This window comes from Eublepharis macularius, chromosome 4, assembly GCF_028583425.1.
Source record: "Eublepharis macularius isolate TG4126 chromosome 4, MPM_Emac_v1.0, whole genome shotgun sequence".
In the NCBI taxonomy this organism is placed as follows: Eukaryota; Metazoa; Chordata; class Lepidosauria; order Squamata; family Eublepharidae; genus Eublepharis; species Eublepharis macularius.
The window spans coordinates 185796573-185816147 of record NC_072793.1 but is presented as its reverse complement, the minus strand read 5'-3'; the positions used below and the strand labels follow the sequence as shown (position 1 = coordinate 185816147).

Genomic DNA, 19575 nt, shown 5'->3' with positions numbered 1-19575 from the left:
GGATCCTAAAACGAAAGGCAGCCTTCATTGCCAGCAACATGTGTTTCAATATATTGTCGATATATGTGTTTCAATATATTGTGTTTCCCTAACATCCCTCCCCTGGTCTATCAGAGGCTCAAGGACCAAGACAGCCTGGGAGAAGGCAGATAGATCTCAAGGGATCTGGGTATGTGGTGGTAGGAAAGTCCCTTTGAGGCCTGGAACCCTTGGAGATCTCCAAAGACGAAGGCAGCTGTCCCAGGAGAGCCAAGAAGAATGGAAAACTGCATCTCTGTGGATTTTTCTGGACTTCTCAGTAGCTTCAATGCCGTCTACTGTGGTACCCTTAATAACCAACCTTCAAGACAACTTAACACCCACTCAGAGCGGTTTACAAAGTATGTTATTATCATCCCCACAACAATCACCTTGTGAGGTGGGTGGGGCTGAGAGAGCTCTGAAAGACTTCACAGTCAGAAGATGGCAGTTGAGGAGACTCTTCAAAATCGGCTTCCTTTGTGCCTGGAGAAAAGATTTTGGGCTGGACTGAGGCGTTCAGGGACCAAGAAACAATGGCCACTCTCCCCGGAAACAGAAAAGCCATAAGATCCAAATCTGTCCTGGGCCCTCAGAACATAATGATGATGATGATGATGATGATGATGATGATGATGATGATGTAGTTGTCTCCTCAGATTTTTGGTTAGTCCTTGAAAAGGTTTATACTATTTAATAACATGAACCAGTCTCAGTTATCCTTCCAGCCCATTTAAGAACAGTTTTCAAAACACTTTATGTTAGAAGGATTAGATGCTTCTGAACTTCTGAAAAAGTCTAATGTGTGTTCAGAAGAAGTGTAAACCTCTACAAATTTGTCCCTTTATGCACATGAAAGAACTCACTAGTTCTGAGGCTACTACAAGAGAGAGTTCTGGGCTCAACAATACACTGAACGCTCACTGAAGCCGATTTACTTCACGTGGCACCGTCAGGGCATTATGGGAACTTAAGATAACTGTGGTTATATACCACCTTTGTGCAGAACTCGGAATAGCTTTAAGATCCCAGCAGATAAACACTGGAGGGGCTCCCGGGAGGTGGGTGCCCTTACGCACATGCGCTGCTTGGATTGTGGGCTGAAATGTTCTTAGGGATGAAACACATCATGCACGATATGAGACACAGTTAAACATTTTAAAATCCTCATTATCCTGAAAAGGAAACCACTTATGCTATATGGGGAGACCGTATGTTAAAAAATCCTGAGGTTCCCTGCCTTGAAAGCACATTTGTGCACGGGGGGGGGGGGCATAAAGTGGTAGGTGCGTAACTTTTATGATGCAGTCTGTGTAGGGTTGCCAATCTCCAGGTGGCTGGAGATCTCCCGGATCTACAGCAGATCTCCAGGCCATTGAGATCAGTTCCCATATGGAAAATGGACACTTGGGTGGGTGGGAGCTATGGCTTTATACCTTGCTGAGGTCTCTCCCCTCCCCAAACCGTGCCCTCTCCAGGCTCCACTCCCAAAATCTCCAGGAATTTCCCAACCTGGACCTGGCAACTCTAAGTCTGTGGCTGTGGAAGTGATGTGTTATTTGATAGTTAAGTTTTGGGTAATCCCATGACAAATCTTCAGGCTCCGGCAGGATAGTGACTTTGACTCACGTTTTGCGCTATGCGGGCCCCCCAACTGGTAAGATGCATGGGTTTTGTGGTGTGATCCTAGACGTGATGAGTTATTGCAGAGTGAATTGGGGGTGACCCAACTCCAGGAGCCTGAGGCTCCATGAGGATCCCTGCTTCGGAGCCACGCTTTTGCGCATTGGAAGCTGTACGAGTGCCAATCAGCGCTGCAGTCTGTGGCTATGGACAGGGTTTGATGGGGAGTTTGGGGGGACCCCATGCAAAAATCCTGAGGCTCCATTAGGATCCGTGCCTTGGATTGATGTATAGATTAAGAAATGTATTGATGTATAGATTAAGAAATGAGGAGCTGCAATGTGACGGTAGTTTTATTTCGTTCCAACGCACAAATGCTGCACCCTCTGCCAGGGCGAAGCCAGAAGCGGATCTTCTTTGCTTTCGGGAGAGTCCACCGAAGGGTTAAAGGGAAGGAGCCTCCAAGCCTAGAGAGGGCAAAAGAGGGGCGGCCACCTGACCTAATACAGTCACTTCCTGTTCCTGCTCCTGAGGACTGTTTGCAAAATAGGTAAGGGCTGCAATCATATCTCCTTTGCAAAAGGCCTCCCTGCTTTTGGGACGATTAACCAGAGCAATGCGTTTCCCAAAGCGCTTTTCTGCTCGCTCTCTAGAAGCTCCTCTTTTCTGGAGGCGGAGCTTTTCCTGGAATAGGCGCCTTCTGCCATATTTTCTCTGCATCTGCTACTTTCTGTGACCTCTAGTCAAGAGGCCTCTCTTTCAGCATCTGCTTATGTTATTTTATTTGCATTATTGGTAGTCTGTGTTTCTCAGTGAGACTCAAGGGAGATTACAGAGTGTGATCAATGGCTGGGGCAGTCATAGAAACAGAGGGGTGGATGGTATCTCCAGGGTCATCTAGTCCAACCCCCTTTACAATGCAATAAACTCTATGTCCTCAGGGCCAGATGAATTGCATCTAAGGGCACTAAAAGAACTCGTGGATGTAATTTCTGAGTCTCTGGTCATTATTGTTGAGAATTCTTGGAGAACAGTTGAAGTGCCAGAAGATTGGAGGAGGGCAAATATTGTCAAAGGAGAGGCCGCTTTGCCACTTGACCTGGGATAGTCGCCTCCTGTTCCAGTGTCCCACTGAGTAGTGAGTGTGGTTGGGTGAAGGGGAGAGGAGACAGACCCTGAGGACTTTTGCAAAATAGGTCAGGATTGCAAAATTGCCACCTTTGCAAAATGCCTCCCTGCTTTTGGCATGATGAACCACCTCACACCGCTGACTCATGTTCAGTGTATGGTCTGCCAAGACTTCTAGAATCTTTTCACACAAACTACTGCCAAGACAAGTATGCCTTTGATTTTTCCTACCTAAATTCAGTACTTTACATTTATCACTATTCTAATTCTTTTAGTTTTGCCCAGTTTTCGTTTGTCAAGATCATCCTGTATCCTGAGTCTGTCTTCTACCATATCTACCCTCAGGGGGCAGTTCTTTCCCTGATGCTATTTAACATCTATATGCGCCCCCCCTCACCCGGTTAGCCTGCAGCTTTGGGCTGGGTTGTCACCAGTATGCGGATGACACTCAGCTCTATCTGCTGATGGACGGCCAGTCTGATCTCGCTCTGGATTCCTTGGCCAAGGGTCTCGAGGCTGTGACAGTATGGTTACATCAGAGTCACCTGAAATTGAATCCTCTGAAGACGGCGGTTCTGTGTCTGGGTCGTGGGGTGATCGAGTTGGAGACCCGGCTCCCAGCCCTCGACGGGGTACAATTGAAACCTTCGCCAACGATGAGGAGCCTGGGTGTGACCTTGGATGCCACACTTTCAGTGGAGGGCCAGGTCATGACCGTTGCCAGGTCTGCTTTTTTTCATCTTTGACAGGCCAGGCAACTGGCGTCCTATCTTTCGCCCTGGGACCTGGCTACAGTAATCCATGCAACAGTCACCTCTAGGCTAGACTACTGCAACTCACTCTACGCTGGGCTGCCCTTGGGCCTGACCCAGAAGTTACAGCTGGTTCAGAATGCAGCAGCACGTGTCCTTACTGGAATGCCAATCTGAGCGCACATTCATCCTGTTCTGTGCCAGCTGCATTGACTCCCAGTGGAGTTCCGGATCCGGTTCAAGGTGTTAATCTTGGTGTTTAAAGCCCTTCACAGACTGGGACCTGCATACCTGTGGGACTGCATCTTCCATTACATGCCCTGCAGGGTGTTGCGCTCTGCAGACAAGCAACTCCTGGTGGTCCCTGGCCCAATGGACATCTGTCTGGCCTCAACCAGGGCCAGGGCTTTTTCTGCCCTGGCCCCAGCCTGGTGGAACACTCTCCCGCTGGAGATCCAGGCCCCACGGGACCTGTCACAGTTCTGCAGGGCCTGTAAAAACGGAGATGTTCCACCGGGCCTTCGGCTGAGTGCCAGCGGGTGTCCTCCTCCTTCCATCTAAGACCACCACTTTTTCTGGGGCTACCCTCAGCCATCTGCTATGCCCATATACGGTCTCCCAATATTTGTTTAAATAGCCTGCTCCTGGATTATTTTAATGACTTTTTAAAAAATTATTATTGATTTTATGGTTTTGTGACTTTTAAAGTATTTTTTGAATGTTGTTAGCTGCTCTGAGCCCATCTGTGGGGAGGGCAGGGTATAATAAAATAAAATAAATAATAAATATTTGCTACCGTTCAGATGCAAATTTAATAAGCATTCCCTCTATTCCTTCATCCAAATGACTTATGAAAATATTGAACAGAACAGATCCTAGGAATGATCCCTGAAGAACTCCATTGTCACTCTTCTCCAAGAGGACGAGGAACCGTTAACTAGCACTCTTTGGGTGTGATCTGTCAACCAGTTACAGATTCACCTAACAGTAATAGGATCCAAACCACATCTTACCAACTTGTCAACAAGGATATTATGTGGAACGTTTTCAAAAGCCTTACTGAAATCAAGATAAACTTAAGCATTTCTGTGATCCAGCAAGGTAGTAACTTTCTCCAAAAAAAGAGAGATAAGTTTAGTCTGGCGTGCTGTTGATTTCGGCCATGTGCAGGGTGGCATCCGCAAGAGACCCTGCTCTGATGAGCGAAGTTGCCATGGAGGAACATAGGGAGGTGAAGTAAATAGGTATGCTGGACCAGGCCGTGAACAGCTTTGAATGTGATAACCAATGCCTTGAATAGAGCACGGTAGCTAATAGGCAGCCCATGAAGTGACCGCAGAATGGGACTGATGTTCATACTCCTGCTTGCTCCTGTTAACAGTCACACCTCAGCGTTTTGCACCAACTGGATTCTCCTAGTTAATTTGTATGGGAGACCTATATATACTTCATTACGTACTACCCCTATGCTGATCCTAGGCTGTCTGTTATTACCATTTCCTTCGCAGGAGAAGACTGAGGAAAAGTAGTTATTAGGCAGATCTGCCTCACTTCATCGCCGGTTACATTTTCACTTTCCTGTCCTTGCAATGGGCCTACTATTTCCTTGCTCTTTTTCTTACTTTGAACATAAGCAAAGAACTTTTTAAAAAAACATCTTTTCCTAGCCTAAGCTCATACTTTAGCTTTTCTAACTCTTGCCCTACAAGCGCTGGTTATTTGTTCATCCTTGGTTATAAGGCCCTCCTTTCATTTCCAAAATGAGTGTTTTTTATTTCTCAACTCTTTCATAAGCTGATATGGAGCCATCTTGGCTTCCTTAGGCTCCGTTTCCAACCCAACTCACCTTTGGTGTAGCAGTATGAGAACAAAGTTGCCTCCTAAATCAAAAAATGATGATTAATGTTAAAAACTGGGCAGAGAAGAAGAGGAACAAAATTACAATCTTTGGGGGAATCTTATGCTGTAGTAACATAGTTGTTGTGAGGGACTTCAGCATCCTTGCGAAGGGAGCCTTGTCAGTTGTTCAGGGTTTCATGGCCTCCTTGAGAACCACGGGCTTGTCTCGGGTCATGCCCTGCCCCACATCCTGTGCAGAGCAGACTCTCGATCTGGTATTTTGCTCTGGGAAGGAGGAAGGTGATCTGAGGGTGGGGGGACTGAAGACGGCCCCCTTGTCATGGACAGATCACCACTGGCTGGGATTGATTGATTGATTTATAGGCCACTTTTCTCACTGAGACTCCAGGTGTATTACATAGTGTGAGATTAGTAGCAAGGACATTTCCATAAACAATGTCATAGGATAAATAAAAACAAGATTTAGGCTTACACAGGGGTGGGGGATCGATTAAGGTAATCTGCCCCTGTAGTCTCAGATCCCCCAGTCCTGTGGGGGATTTTCAGTTTGAGGATGTGTACAGGATCCATGGGGGTTTGAGGCCTGCCACTTGCTTCTAAGTCCCTTGCCCTTTCTGGCTAATTGAATCTGCCAGGGCTGGCTTGGTTGACTGGATCTGAGAGGGACTTAATAGCTCCTTGAGAGGGGGGCAAGCTCACCCTGGCCTCAAAACAGGATGCGGTGCACCCACTTCATCAGAAGCCTGGCCTGGTATCAGGAGATCCACACTGGTTTAGGCCTGGTTAGAGACTTGGTTTCCCTAAAGGATGACCTTTGGTGGGGAGACAAGGAATGCCTCCCAGCAAAGTGGACAGTGGTTCTTCACTAATTGCAAGGGTATCTTTTCCCATCTGTGTTGCTCTTGCCCATGTGCAAAGAGATTCTGGGGCAGCTGTCATTCTGTCGCTGGGTTTAGGACTGCCTATTCCTTCAATTTCAGAGTTCTTATTCTACAATAACTATGGCAAAACTGAATTTTGCAAACGCATAGTAGATTCAAAGAATTGTCTTAAATAAGGATGCACATGTGTAGTTGTGACTATAAGCCAAGAGAAGAAGAATCTACTTCTCCCAAGCAAGAAACAGAGATGCTAAATACTTGGGAAGTTTAGAATGTTTTCCAATTACCTTTTGATTTTTCCAGGTTGGTCCTTGAATCCAATAATATATTCTTTGCAGCAGAGAGAAAGCAACTTCTATTCGGCCAGATTGGGTAAGTGTGGAAGTGCCAGCTCTGACCCTGGGTGCCTCGCTGCACCACCCACCCCTTCTTGGCCCCGAGAGAATCTCTTTCTCTCCTTCCCTTGTCTCATGTCTTTGGTGTTCACTAGATGGAAAATGAAAAGGTCTGATGTAAGTTTGCATCCTGCGTGCAAGCATCTCGTTATTGACCTCTTGGCTTGCCCTTAAGATGGGGAAGAACGGTTTCATTCTCTGAGAGGAGAGAGGGGTTTCTTTTGTTCTCTTTTCAGGGTCCGGTGACTTTCGAGGACGTATCTGTGCATCTCACTGAGGTGGAGTGGGCTCTACTGGATCCAGGCCAAAGAAGCCATCAGAAAGAAGTCATGGAGGACAATTGTCAGGCTGTGGCCTCTCTGGGTAAGGGTCTCCTTTCCCTTAATTCACAGAGTCTGCAGGAAGAAATGGCTCCTTCTAAGAAGGACTCCCGTAGGGGTCTTCCAACAACCTTGACAATATTTGTATTTCTATAGGACCCTCACTACACATTTTAGAAAGTGTGAAAAGAGATTTCCTTGCCCCAAGGACCTTTGGGCCTCCCTTTGTGCATGAGGAGGGTAACAGTATGGGGAGGGGGCCGAAAGGGTGAATTGGGGTCATTCCACTGAGTTCATTCTACTAACATTGTAGGCTCAGGCACAGTTGAACATGCACGAAAAAGGTGTGGCAGAGTCTTGAGAACAAATCATGAAAAGCTGGATTTTAACAAGTGAAGTTTTAGTCCTTGTCACGAAGAGCTTTCCTGCCGAATTCCTATGTGCCAGGCTGCTATTAAAACCAAAGGAGCACATCCTTTCACAAGGGTGGTAGTCTGGAGGAAAATGCTGTTGTGAGCCCAAAGCAGAATTGGCAAGGCCATTCCATTTACCTGCACAGTGTTCAAGAGCACTCCAGCATGCTGCAGAAGTAGGGAGGTCTGTTCGGGTCTCCCTGGTTCACAGGTAAAGCTCTCTTCCAGAATGCTGTTCTGCATTCGAGTACAGGAAGAGATCTGCCAGAGGTCCCTCTCTTCCAGCCTCCCCATTTCCCTTAGTGGCCAAATATAGTCCCTGGGACATTCACAAGCAGAGGAGTAGCACCTAAGCCCCCCTCTGGGATTGCCCTGCTGGCAACCAGCCTTCAGAGAGAGATTGCATCGAAGTATGGAGGTTCCACCTTGGAGGCACTAGGCCCGCTGCAGGGAGACGAAAGTGGATTTTAAGAGGTGATAGAGAGTAATGCTAGGAAAAGTGGAAGGCAGTAGGAAAAGAGGAGGACCCCAAATGAGATGGCCGGATTCAATAAAATAAGCCATGTCCTCCAGTTTGCAGGATCTGAACAGGTCTGTTAATGATAGGATATTTTGGAGGTCTCTCATTCGTAGCGTTGCCGTAAATTGTAGAGCAACTTGACAGCTCATAACACACAACACAGAAAGAGGGCAGAGCTGCTTAATTCCTGCTTTGCCTTAATTTTCTCTTGCAAGGGAAACTGCTCAAGCTGGCAAATACTGTGAAGTTGTAGCCTAGGCCTAGATATGGTACATAAACACCTGGTTTCTTAAGTCTTCAAGGACAGATTAATTGCATCCTATGGCACTGAAAGAACTTGATAATGTAAGTTCATTCATTACTCTCTAGTGCCACTCCCACCACCCAAATCATAGACCCTGGTAGACACTTGGCTGTAAAGATTCTAGTGTGTATCCTATTGGTGTCGGTCTGCACTCTGGATGTGCTCAGATGGATGCCTCTTGGGGCCAGAAGACAGACAATGGAGACCCATTTGGGTAACAGGTGGAACACACACTTTTCATTCGGAAGGTCCCAAGTTCACTCCTTGGCTTCTCCATGTAGCTCTCATTACCGCTGTGAATGGACAGGCAGCCACAATATCAATCGAGCGTCTACACAGACATTTTCCCCACATTTTTTTACCTACCATTCCCTTTTCAAAAAACAGTAAGGAACAGCTATATTGTTATTGCTTTATGACATGTGGTAGGCAAGGTATGATGAGGCCCCCAAGCTAATATTACAGCTTTTTTACCAAAACATAACTTGCCTCCAAGAGTATCTGTATGCTGTATGAACTTGATTCCCTCCCCGACAACCCACATGATAAAAGTGGCACCACAGGTTACCCCTGCCACGTAGAGCTGGCCCCATGGAGGTTCTCTTGGACAGCTCTCTTGCATCAACTATAACATGCAAACCCTTCAAAAGTGGTAGCACCATTTCTGCATATATAGTTTATTTTGTTTTTTATTGATATCCTGTTTCTTCCCCCAGTGGGGACCCAAAGCAGCTTGCAACAAAGATGCAGGCCAGCCTTTGCAGGAAGTTGGGCTAGATGACCCTGGGATCCCTTCCTACTATGTTTTCTTTGTTTATCCTGTATGAAAACTTAAAACCAATTAATACATGGCAGGATTTCTCTTCCCCACAAGTTATTTTGTTCTTTTGTTATCTAGAATAGTTAATGGCCTTCTTTCCTTGATTCAGCTTTTTTGTTAAGGTCTTACCACTTTCCTCCTCATTCTAGAGGCTGATGATTCCCAGAAAAACTCTGAGAGACAACCACATGAGCTCCCATCAGAAGGGAAACAGCAGAGAATAAGCAGTGGAACAACACGGAAGAGGAGGAATGAATCCTCTTCTTCTCAGGGTGCTGGATCCCAGGACAACTTACCATACTGTGGAAGCATCAGTTGCCCCATATGTGGAAAAACATTCATTTATCAATCAGAGTTTAATACGCACTGGAGAAAACACACAGGGGAGAAACCATATAAATGTGCAGACTGCGGAAAGAGCTTTACTCAGAGAACACATCTTATTTTACATCAACGTATCCATAGTGGGGAGAAACCATATAAATGTGGAGAATGTGGAAAATGCTTTGCTCGGAGTGCACAACTTACTATCCATCGACGTATCCATACTGGGGAGAAACCATTTAAATGCTTGGTGTGTGGGAAGAGCTTTGCTCGGAGTGCAAACCGTATTGCTCATCAACGTATCCACACAGGAGAGAAACCCTATAAGTGTGTAGACTGCGGAAAGAGCTTTACTCAGAATTCCCATCTTATTTCACATCAGCTTATCCATACCGGGGAGAAACCATATAAATGTGTGGATTGTGGAATGCTCTTTGCTCAGAATACAGAACTTACTGTACATAGGCGTATCCACACAGGAGAGAAACCCTATAAATGCGTGGACTGTGGCAAGAGCTTTGCTCGGAATACACAGCTTACTATCCATCGACGTATCCACACAGGGGAGAAACCATATCAATGTATGGACTGCGGAAGGAGCTTTACTCAGAGCACACATCTTATTTTGCATCAACGTGTCCATACCGGGGAGAAACCATATAAATGTGTGGACTGTGGAAAGAGCTTTGCTCGGAGTACCCTGTTTATTGCTCATCGATGTATCCATACCGAGGAGAAACCATACATATGTGTGGACTGTGGAAAATGCTTTGCTCAGAGTGCACAGCTTACTGTCCATCAATGTATCTACTCAGGAGAGAAACCAAATAACTGCTAAGATTGTGCTAAATTATAAATGCTTAATTAAATAAATGCTGATTTCTTAAATAATATATAAATGCTTCCACTGCGGCAACAGCTTCAGCTACATGGCCTCTCTTTCCTGGCTTCATGAAGTCCACATAGGGGAGTAAGTGTGCCTTCTATCGAAGGCATCAGAAGAAGGGCAAGCTGTAGAAATGTTCACTTAGTGTCTAGAGGTTTTCTGCTAAAATTTGGCCCATATACAACTTATGAATTGCTTTGTTTGTTTTCCAACTAAAAAACTTGGAAGACAGTTTATTATAAAATGGGAGTAATTTGTCCTACCCTGTTAACATGTGTTGTGGAGTGTTAATAGTTTTTTTTTTTAGAACTAGGGATCCTAGTTTGCTATTTTTGCTGCTCCATCGCCTGGATACCTGGATATCCAGGTATCTTTTGTAACTCTCATGTACTTATAACTAGAAATTAGCAGCTTCTGTCATTTTTTCATTCAGCTAGTTTGATTGATCTTCCTAAATATTGTGTGCTTTCTGTTTTATATTCCAGTGTGATCCAATAAAGATTTTTCTTTAGTTAAGAACAGGCTGTGTTCAAGTATCCTCCTTACCCATCCACCTAATACCTCAGCTGTGCTAGTACTTTGCACAGGTTCAGAGGTTCACTAGTATCGAAACAGCTGGTGAGGGATTAAGCCTATACATTTGGTAGTGAAAACAACAAAACCAGGGAACCACACTGGAGAATGATTTCTCTATTAATCAATTTTAAAGTGCAAAAAGTGCCAAAGTGAATAAATACAAATTGATTTCACAGTACAAATATAGACTAACAAGTTACAGGAACCATTCATGTATAAACTGGAAATACATAATAAATATACAACGTCCGTAAATTCATTTATAACTTTTAAATTGCGAAATGCCAAAAATGATGCGAAAAGCCGAGGTAAGGAGTTGTGTAATGTTATTCCATTCACAGTCCAAATAATATTTCAGATGACGCCGACGGGGATGTGCAAGCAATTTTCATTAACCCGTTTTGTGAGTGAAAACTCACTTCATCCTGGGCATTAAACAGTTCGGACTGGACACACTATAAACATAAAAATCAAATGAGCAAGTATACATACACTCTTACAATTTCAGAAACACTGAATCATTTTATACTCACAATACATCATATGCAAGAGACACATTCTCCTACGGCTTGTGAAAGGTGGTGTTAACGGACTGATGAACTCTAAAATGGCTGCTGTATATATCAATTGGGGCCAAATTGCTTAATGTGCTATCTTAACCCATTACAGCTGGAGAGGATTCTGCTCAGAACCCGCAACTTACAATGAAATCTCTATAGAAAGCAGGAATAGGTAATTTCTAAATTTAGTCCATTTGGCGACAAGGAATTGAGCTGAAAAATCCACTTGGACTCTAATTGCATAAGTGTTTTGCCTGAGTCTACAGCATATGGGCGATCTAAATGTTCAATCACTGAGACCTTGAAATCGTTGTATGAATGTTTACACTCCCGAAAATGACTCACTAGAGGCGCCTCTAACACACCATTCTTGATCCTAGATATATGCTCCTGAATCCTTAATCTAAGGGGGCGGGTAGTATTGCCTATGTATAACAAGGGGCATTTACACTGAATGATGTAAACAACATTCGCTGACTTACAATTAGAAAAATTGTTGTATTGTCGAAGGCTTTCACGGCCGGAGAACGATGGTTGTTGTGGGTTTTCCGGGCTGTATTGCCGTGGTCTTGGCATTGTAGTTCCTGACGTTTCGCCAGCAGCTGTGGCTGGCATCTTCAGAGGTGTAGCACCAAAATCAGTCCCACCCCTCCTGAGTAGATAAAAATGACCTGCCACATCTTTTCCACACTGTGACACTGAGAGATCTCTGTCTTTTGGTGCTACACCTCTGAAGATGCCAGCCACAGCTGCTGGCGAAACGTCAGGAACTACAATGCCAAGACCACGGCAATACAGCCTGGAAAACCCACAACAACCATCAGAAAAATTGTTGTTCCTATGGAGGGATTGAGTCGGTAGAATCTGGTCTAGCCCAACCATAAGATTGCACACGTTGCATGTGCCACATGCAAAATGACCCTTAGGCATATTATTGCGCAGAGGCACACTGGAAAATTCGGACCTCATTATGATGTCTTTAATAGACTTCGTACGCCTATAACCAACTGACAGTCCAGATTAACACCCGTGAATACCGGCTATGATGTGCCAGTGTCGCCTTATAATGGATGTAATTTTTGGAGCCAGGGAGGTGTATTCTAAACCCCATTTAATTCTGTTGTCCAATCCCCTCTGTCTGGGAGTCAACAAATCTAGCCGGTCAGTTCTGTCTGAACGTACTTTAGCCCGCTCAATGACTGGAGCCGGGTATCCTCTTGCTGCAAAATTCATTCCCAACTCCCTACCACAAGATTTATAAAAGTAGGGATTTGAAGAATTCCGTTTTATCCTTAAGAATTGCCAACTCCCTACTGGGGCTATTCTGGATGTTATGAAAATGAAATCAGTTACTTCTGGTAATGAGATAACCATTCATACTCTGTTCTATCCAAGCCTGACTGAATCAAATTTACTCTGGAGAAGTGGGCAGCTTTGAATAGGATGGCCAAAATCGAGAGGGTGCAGAGGAGAGCGACAAGAATGATCAGGGGTCTGGAGACTGAGCCCTACGAGGAAAGGCTGAGGGCCTTGGGAATGTTTAGTTTGGAGAAGAGGAGGTTGAGGGGGGACATGATGGCTCTCTTTAAATATTTGAAAGGCTGTCATTTGGGGGAGGGCAAGGAGCTGTTCTAGTTGGCAGCAGAGGGTAGGACGCGAAGCAATGGGCTTAAACGACATGCACAAAGGTACCGGCTGGATATCAGGAAAAACTTTTCCACGGTCAGAGTAGTTCAAAAGTGGAATCAGCTGCCTAGGGAGGTGGTGAGCTCCCCTTCACTGGCAGTTTTCAAGAAGAGGCTGGATGAATACTTGTCAGAGATGCTTTAAGCTGATCCTGCGCTGGGCAGGGGGTTGGACTAGATGGTCTGTATGGCCCCTTCCAACTCTGTGATTCTATGATTCTATGAAGATTCTGCATGCTAGAAAGTTTAAAGATGATTGGTGGAACTTATTTATTTATTATATTTTCATTTTATTTATTCACTAGTAACAAAGCCCGTTGTGAGAAAAAATACAACGGGCTCTAGGAATTCCCTCCTCCTCCATCACTGATCCTGGCCAGTGAAGGAGAAAGTGGCATTGACACTTGCTCCATGCATTATTTCGGCCACGTGAAGGGGGGTGGGCTTTGCTACCTGCTCCATGCCTGATACATGCTGGGTAAAGGGGGGCGGGCATTGCCACCTGCTCCGCTGTTGATCCCAACTGGCAGAAGTGGGAATGGGTATTGCTTCCTGCTCCACACCTGATCTCGGTCATGTGAACAGGTGGGGAGCTTTGCTACTTGCTCCATGCCTGATACTTCCAGGTAAATGGGGTGGCATTGCCACCTGCTCTGCTCCTGATCGCAGACGGGTAAAGGGCATTGCCTCCCGTTCCATGCCTGATTACAGAAGGGTGAAGGGGGTGGGCATGACCACTTGCTCAGTGACTTATACTGGTAGATTGAAGGGGGTGGGCATTGCTACCTGCTCCGCTCCTTATCCTGTCTGGGAAGGGAAGAAGGGTATTGCCTCCTGCTCTGTGCCTGATCCTAGCCAGATGAAAGCATGGGCTGGGCACTGCCACCTGCTCTACTCCTGATCCCAGCAAGGTGTAAGGGGGTGGGCATCTCCATTTCCTCTGCTTCTGATCCCATCTTGGGGAAGAGGGGGCCAGGCATTTCCACTTGCTCTGCTACTAATAGCAACTGGGTTATGGTGGGGTGTGGGCATTGTCACCTGCTCTGCTTCTACTGCCACCTGTGTTAAGGCGAGGGGTGGGCATTGCCATCTACTCCACTCCTAATACCAGATGGGTGAAAGAGATGCGGGTATTGCCACGTGCTCTGCTCCTGATTCTGGCAGGTTAAAGGGGGATGGGCATTGCTGCCTGCTTGGTGCCTGATCCCAGCTGGGTGAAGTGGGGCAGGCATTGCCTTCTGCTATTCCTGATCTCAGCTGGGTGCTCCACTCCTAATACCCGCTGCATTATGGCAGGGGAAGGGCATTGCCACCTGCTCCATTCCTGCTCCATTCCTTGGTTAAGGCAGGGGGTTGGCATCCCCATCTGGTCCTCTCCTACTATCAGCTGGGTTAAGGCTAGGGGTGGGAATTGCCAGGGGTGGGCATTGCCACCTGCTCTGCTTCTAATACCAGCTGAGTTAAGGCTGTTGGTGGACGTTGCCACGTCATTTGCTCCTAATACCACCTGGATGAAGGGAGAGGGCGGGCATTGACACCTGCTCCACTCCTGATCCCAGATGGCTGAAGGGGGGGCAGGCATTGCCACCTGTCCCGCTCCTAATACCCTCTGGGTTAAGACGGGGGTGGGCATTACAATCTACTCTGCTCCTAATACCAGCTGGTTAAGGCTGGGCATAGACATTGTCACCTGTTCCGCTTCTAATATTAACTGGGAGGGGGTGGGAATTGCAGGGGGTGGGCATTGACACCTGCTCTGTTTCTAATACCATTTAAACAAGAAAGGGGACCGTGGCTGCAGACGTGCAATAGCAAGGAAAACCAGCCATGGAAAAAGAAGCAGAAACCTACACAGTCTATAACACTGTGCCCATGTCTTATGCAAAAATATCCTGCTTTAACACCTTCAACACCTTTTCTTTAAAGTGCACGGTGATACCTTTCACTTCCCCAAATCCATCTGGAATCACAGATACTTCTCCTAATCCATCTGGAATCACAGATATCTGTGATATATTCCAGATGGATTAGGAGAAGTGATTAATCTGTGTACATACTGAACTGAGAGAGCTGCTTTGAGAACCCTCTCAACAAAGGGCACGAAACAGGAAGGTGCTGGCCTCTGTACAACAAAAGGACTTTGTGTGTCAACAATTCTTAATGAGGCTTTACCTGGAACTGGACTCTGAGTGAGATTGTATACACTTTATGAATTATTAGCACATGAATTGTTGAAATTGATTATTGTTTTGCTATTTGCACCATGCACTTTAAAGAAAAGGTATTGAAGGTGTCTCTGTAATTAAAGCAGGATATTTTTGCATAAGACATTGGCACAGTGTTATAGACTGTGTAAGTTTCTACTTGTTTTTCCATGGTTTGTTTTCCTTGTTGTTTCTAATACCAGCTGGGTAAGGCTGGGGTCAGACATTGCCACCTGCTCTGCTCCTGGTCCCAGAAGGCTGAAGGGGAGTGGGCATTGGCACCTGTCCCGCTCCTAATACCAGCTGGGTTAAGGCGGTGGGTGGGTATTTCCAACTACTCTACTCCTAATACCAGCTGGGTAATGCAGAGGGCGGCCATTGCCACCTGCTCTGCTCCTGATCCCAACTGGCTGAAGGGGGGAGGTATTGCTGTCTGCCCCACTCATAATACCAGCTGGGTTAAGGTGGGTGTGGGCAATACCACCTGCTCCGCTCCTAATATCAGCTAGGATAAGGCATTGGATGGGCATTGCTTCCTGCTCCGCTCCTAATACCAGCTGCGTTAAGGTAGGGGTGGGCATTGCCACGTGCTCTGCTTCTAATATTAGCTGGGTTAAGGGGGGGAGAGTATTGCCACCTCTTCCGCTCCTAATACCAAAAAATACATAGAGCCCTTAGGAAAATGCAATCAACAATTATCTCAAATTCATATATTTAAGGTGCTAAAAGTGCTCAGTGCGAATAAGTCCATCCTATGAATTGTTCCATCATACAAATGGTCATATAACAAAATCAGCGATGGTATGAAATCACAAATTTCCTTTAGATATCAATGGTGGTATATGGCACAAAATTTCTACAAGCAGTACATGTAACCAATACATAAGGTGCTTGGAAGCCCTAATAGACCAATATAAAGCCAGAATTTCCACAAGAATATAGCGTCCAGATTATAGAAGTCTTCTCTTGAGTAATGTACTCTGCCCAGGAATGTAGCGTCCAGGTTACAGAAGTCTTCTCTTGAGTAATGTACTCTGCCCAGGAATGTAGCGTCCAGGTTACAGAAGTCTTCTCTTGAGTAATGTACTCTGCCCAGGAATGTAGCGTCCAGGTTATAGAAGTCTTCTCTTGAGTGATGTACACTGCCCAGGAATGTAGCGTCCAGGTTATAGAAGTCTTCTCTTGAGTGATGTACACTGCCCAGGAATGTAGCGTCCGGGTTACAGAAGTCTTCTCTTGAGTGATGTACACTGCCCAGGAATGTAGCGTCCAGGTTACAGAAGTCTTCTCTTGAGTGATGTACACTGCCCAGGAATGTAGCGTCCAGGTTATAGAAGTCTTCTCTTGAGTGATGTACACTGCCCAGGAATGTAGCGTCCAGGTTACAGAAGTCTTCTCTTGAGTGATGTACACTGCCCAGGAATGTAGCGTCCAGGTTACAGAAGTCTTCTCTTGAGTGATGTACACTGCCCAGGAATGTAGCGTCCAGGTTACAGAAGTCTTCTCTTGAGTGATGTACACTGCCTAGGGGGTTTGCCGGCATGCAAAAAGTCCAGTCCTGTTTTGCCCCAAAGGCTTCTTTTTTTTTTTTTGTAAAATTTTTTATTGGATTAGAAACATATCGTATCATATCATTTACACTCACATTCCTTTAAATTTCCAATTCTAACCCCCTCCCATTCCCCCCCCCTTTTGTTGACTTCCAACAGTTTTCCAACCCCTCATCTATTTTCCCTTTACTCATATGAATTTTACTATATTTATTATAATATACTTTCAAATTCTTCTAAGCTTATCTATCATATTTGTGCTATTTCTGATTCCTTTCAATAATATTCATTCTGATCACCTATACTCTATTTTACTCTTTCTACCCTCTTCAATATGGGACAAGCAATTTGCCCCACCTTATACATATTTTCTAGTACTTCTATAAACTTTGCATGTATTCATAATAAATCAATCAATTTGACTTATATTCTATATATGTTGCTCCTTACTTCCTTTTACATATCATATCCAATATAATTATCTAATTTCTCCGTTATAGAGCTATTTAACTAGAGTAATCCATTCATATATTCGTTTAACATAAGTCAATCTATTATTTCTACATTTCACCTAACTGATATGTATCCATTCACCCTTTTGCAACTATTATTTACGTCAGAAAGATATTTAGTTTAGCTTTTATCCTTACATTTCTTATAATGATAGCACTACTAATACTCTAAATAATAATCCAATATGGTATTTGCTTAGAATTATTCAGTCAACTCTCCCCCCCTCGGTATAGTCACTTCCCTCTTCTTCCATTATGTTTCAGTAATTTTCAAACTGCCACAGTTCTCCACCCACCTCCCATTTTTTCACCAGATATTGTTTCAGCTTCTCCCAGTCCTTGTTAAACTGCCCTGGGTCAAGGTCTCTCAATTTTCTTGTCATTTTATCCATCTCCGCCATGTACAGCAATTTGTAGATCCAATCCTCAATGGTTGGCACCTCTTGTACTTTCCACTTCTGCGCGTACAAAAGTCTAGCTGCTGCTGTCATATAGAATAACAATGTCCTGTATTGTACTGGCATATCTTGCATTCCCAAGTTCAGTAGCAGGAGTTCTGGGTTCTTATTCACTTGAAATTGTAAAATCTCACTCATTACTTTTATTATTTCCCCCCAGTACTGCCTAGCTACCTCACAAGTCCACCACATATGATACAAAGAACCCTCATGTTTTCTACATTTCCAACATTTGTTAGACATGTTCAAATTCCCTAGCGCTATCTTCTTTGGTGTCAGATACCAACGATACATCATTTTATAAACATTCTCTTTAATATTAGTGCATGTCGTAATCTTCAACGTATTTTTCCACAAGTATTCCCACGCCTCCATTGTTATTTCTTTGTTAAAGTTTATAGCCCACTTCACCATTTGCACTTTAACTACCTCATCCTCAGTATACCATTTTAGCAACACTTTGTAGACCTTTGAAATTTCTTTTTTATCTCCTTGTAGAATTACTTTCTCTAATTCTGAATTCTCCATTCTTATTCCTCCCTTCGCACAGTCCGAATAATAAAGATCTCTGATTTGTCTATATTGAAACCAGTCATAGTTTGGGGACAACTCTTGTTGTGTCTTTATTCTCGCTTTAGAAAGTTCTGTTTGAGTTATCTCCTTATACGTTAAACACTGTTGCTTATTATCGACCGTTCTTGGATCAATTACTTCATATGGAACCACCCAGGAGGGAGTTCCTTCCTGTAGGTAATCTTTATATTTCTTCCAAACTGTGAAGAGGCTTCTCCGAATATAATGGTGTAGAAACATAGAATCTGCTTTCACTTTGTCATACCATAAATATGCATGCCATCCAAACAGTTTTTTATATCCCTCTAAGGCCAGCAATTTGCGGTTTTCCAGTGTCATCCAATCTTTCAGCCATACCAGACAGATTGCATCATAGTAAAGTCTCAGGTTGGGCAGTTGCATTCCACCCCTTTCTTTTGCATCCTGCAACACTTTCATTTTCACCCTAGGTTTCCTGCCTGCCCACACAAACTCCGATATTTTCCTTTGCCATTTTTCAAATTGTTTAGAGTCCCGAATGATTGGTATTGTCTGTAACAAAAACATCACTCTTGGCAAAACATTCATCTTAACTGCTGCAATTCTTCCCAACCATGACAACTTCAATCTATTCCACTTAATCAAGTCCTGCTCTATTTGAGTCCATAATTTCTCATAATTATTCTTAAATAGATCTATGTTTTTTGCAGTCAGTTCGATTCCCAAATATTTTACCTTACTTGTTACTTCACAGTCTGTTATTTCCATAAGTTGCTGTTGTTTTTGTTTAGTCATATTTTTACACAATATCTTTGACTTCTTTTTGTTTACAAAAAAACCTGCCAAGTCTCCAAACTCTTTGATTTTATCTATTACCTTAGGCATGTTTTCAATTGGATCTTCCACAATTAACATTATGTCATCTGCAAATGCTCTGACCTTATAGGAAAAGTCCTTTATCTTTATTCCACGGATTGCATCATCTTCTCGGATCTGTATCATCAGTATTTCCAATACCAAAATAAACAACAGTGGAGACAACGGACAACCTTGTCTTGTACCTTTCCCTATAGTCAGTTTCTTAGTCACCTCATCGTTCACCACAATTGCTGCACTTTGGTCTCTGTAAATTTCTTTAACTGCTCTTATGAATCTTTCTCCCATTTGTAGCTGTTCCATAGTTGCAAACATAAAGTCCCAGTTCAAATTGTCAAACGCTTTTTCAGCATCTACA

At 44.3% G+C, this 19575-nt stretch overlaps 1 protein-coding gene across 1 annotated transcript; it reads left to right on the top strand.

The window, feature by feature from the left end:
* The first annotated feature begins 2176 nt into the window (after positions 1-2176).
* On the top strand, positions 2177-10763 carry LOC129328482 (zinc finger protein 239-like). Its single transcript, XM_054977582.1, has 4 exons — positions 2177-2191; positions 6566-6634; positions 6894-7020; positions 9184-10763. The coding sequence occupies exons 3-4, from the start codon at positions 6987-6989 to the stop codon at positions 10194-10196; spliced, it is 1047 nt and encodes a 348-aa protein (XP_054833557.1). The 5' UTR covers positions 2177-2191; positions 6566-6634; positions 6894-6986; the 3' UTR covers positions 10197-10763.
* The last annotated feature ends 8812 nt before the right edge of the window (positions 10764-19575 follow it).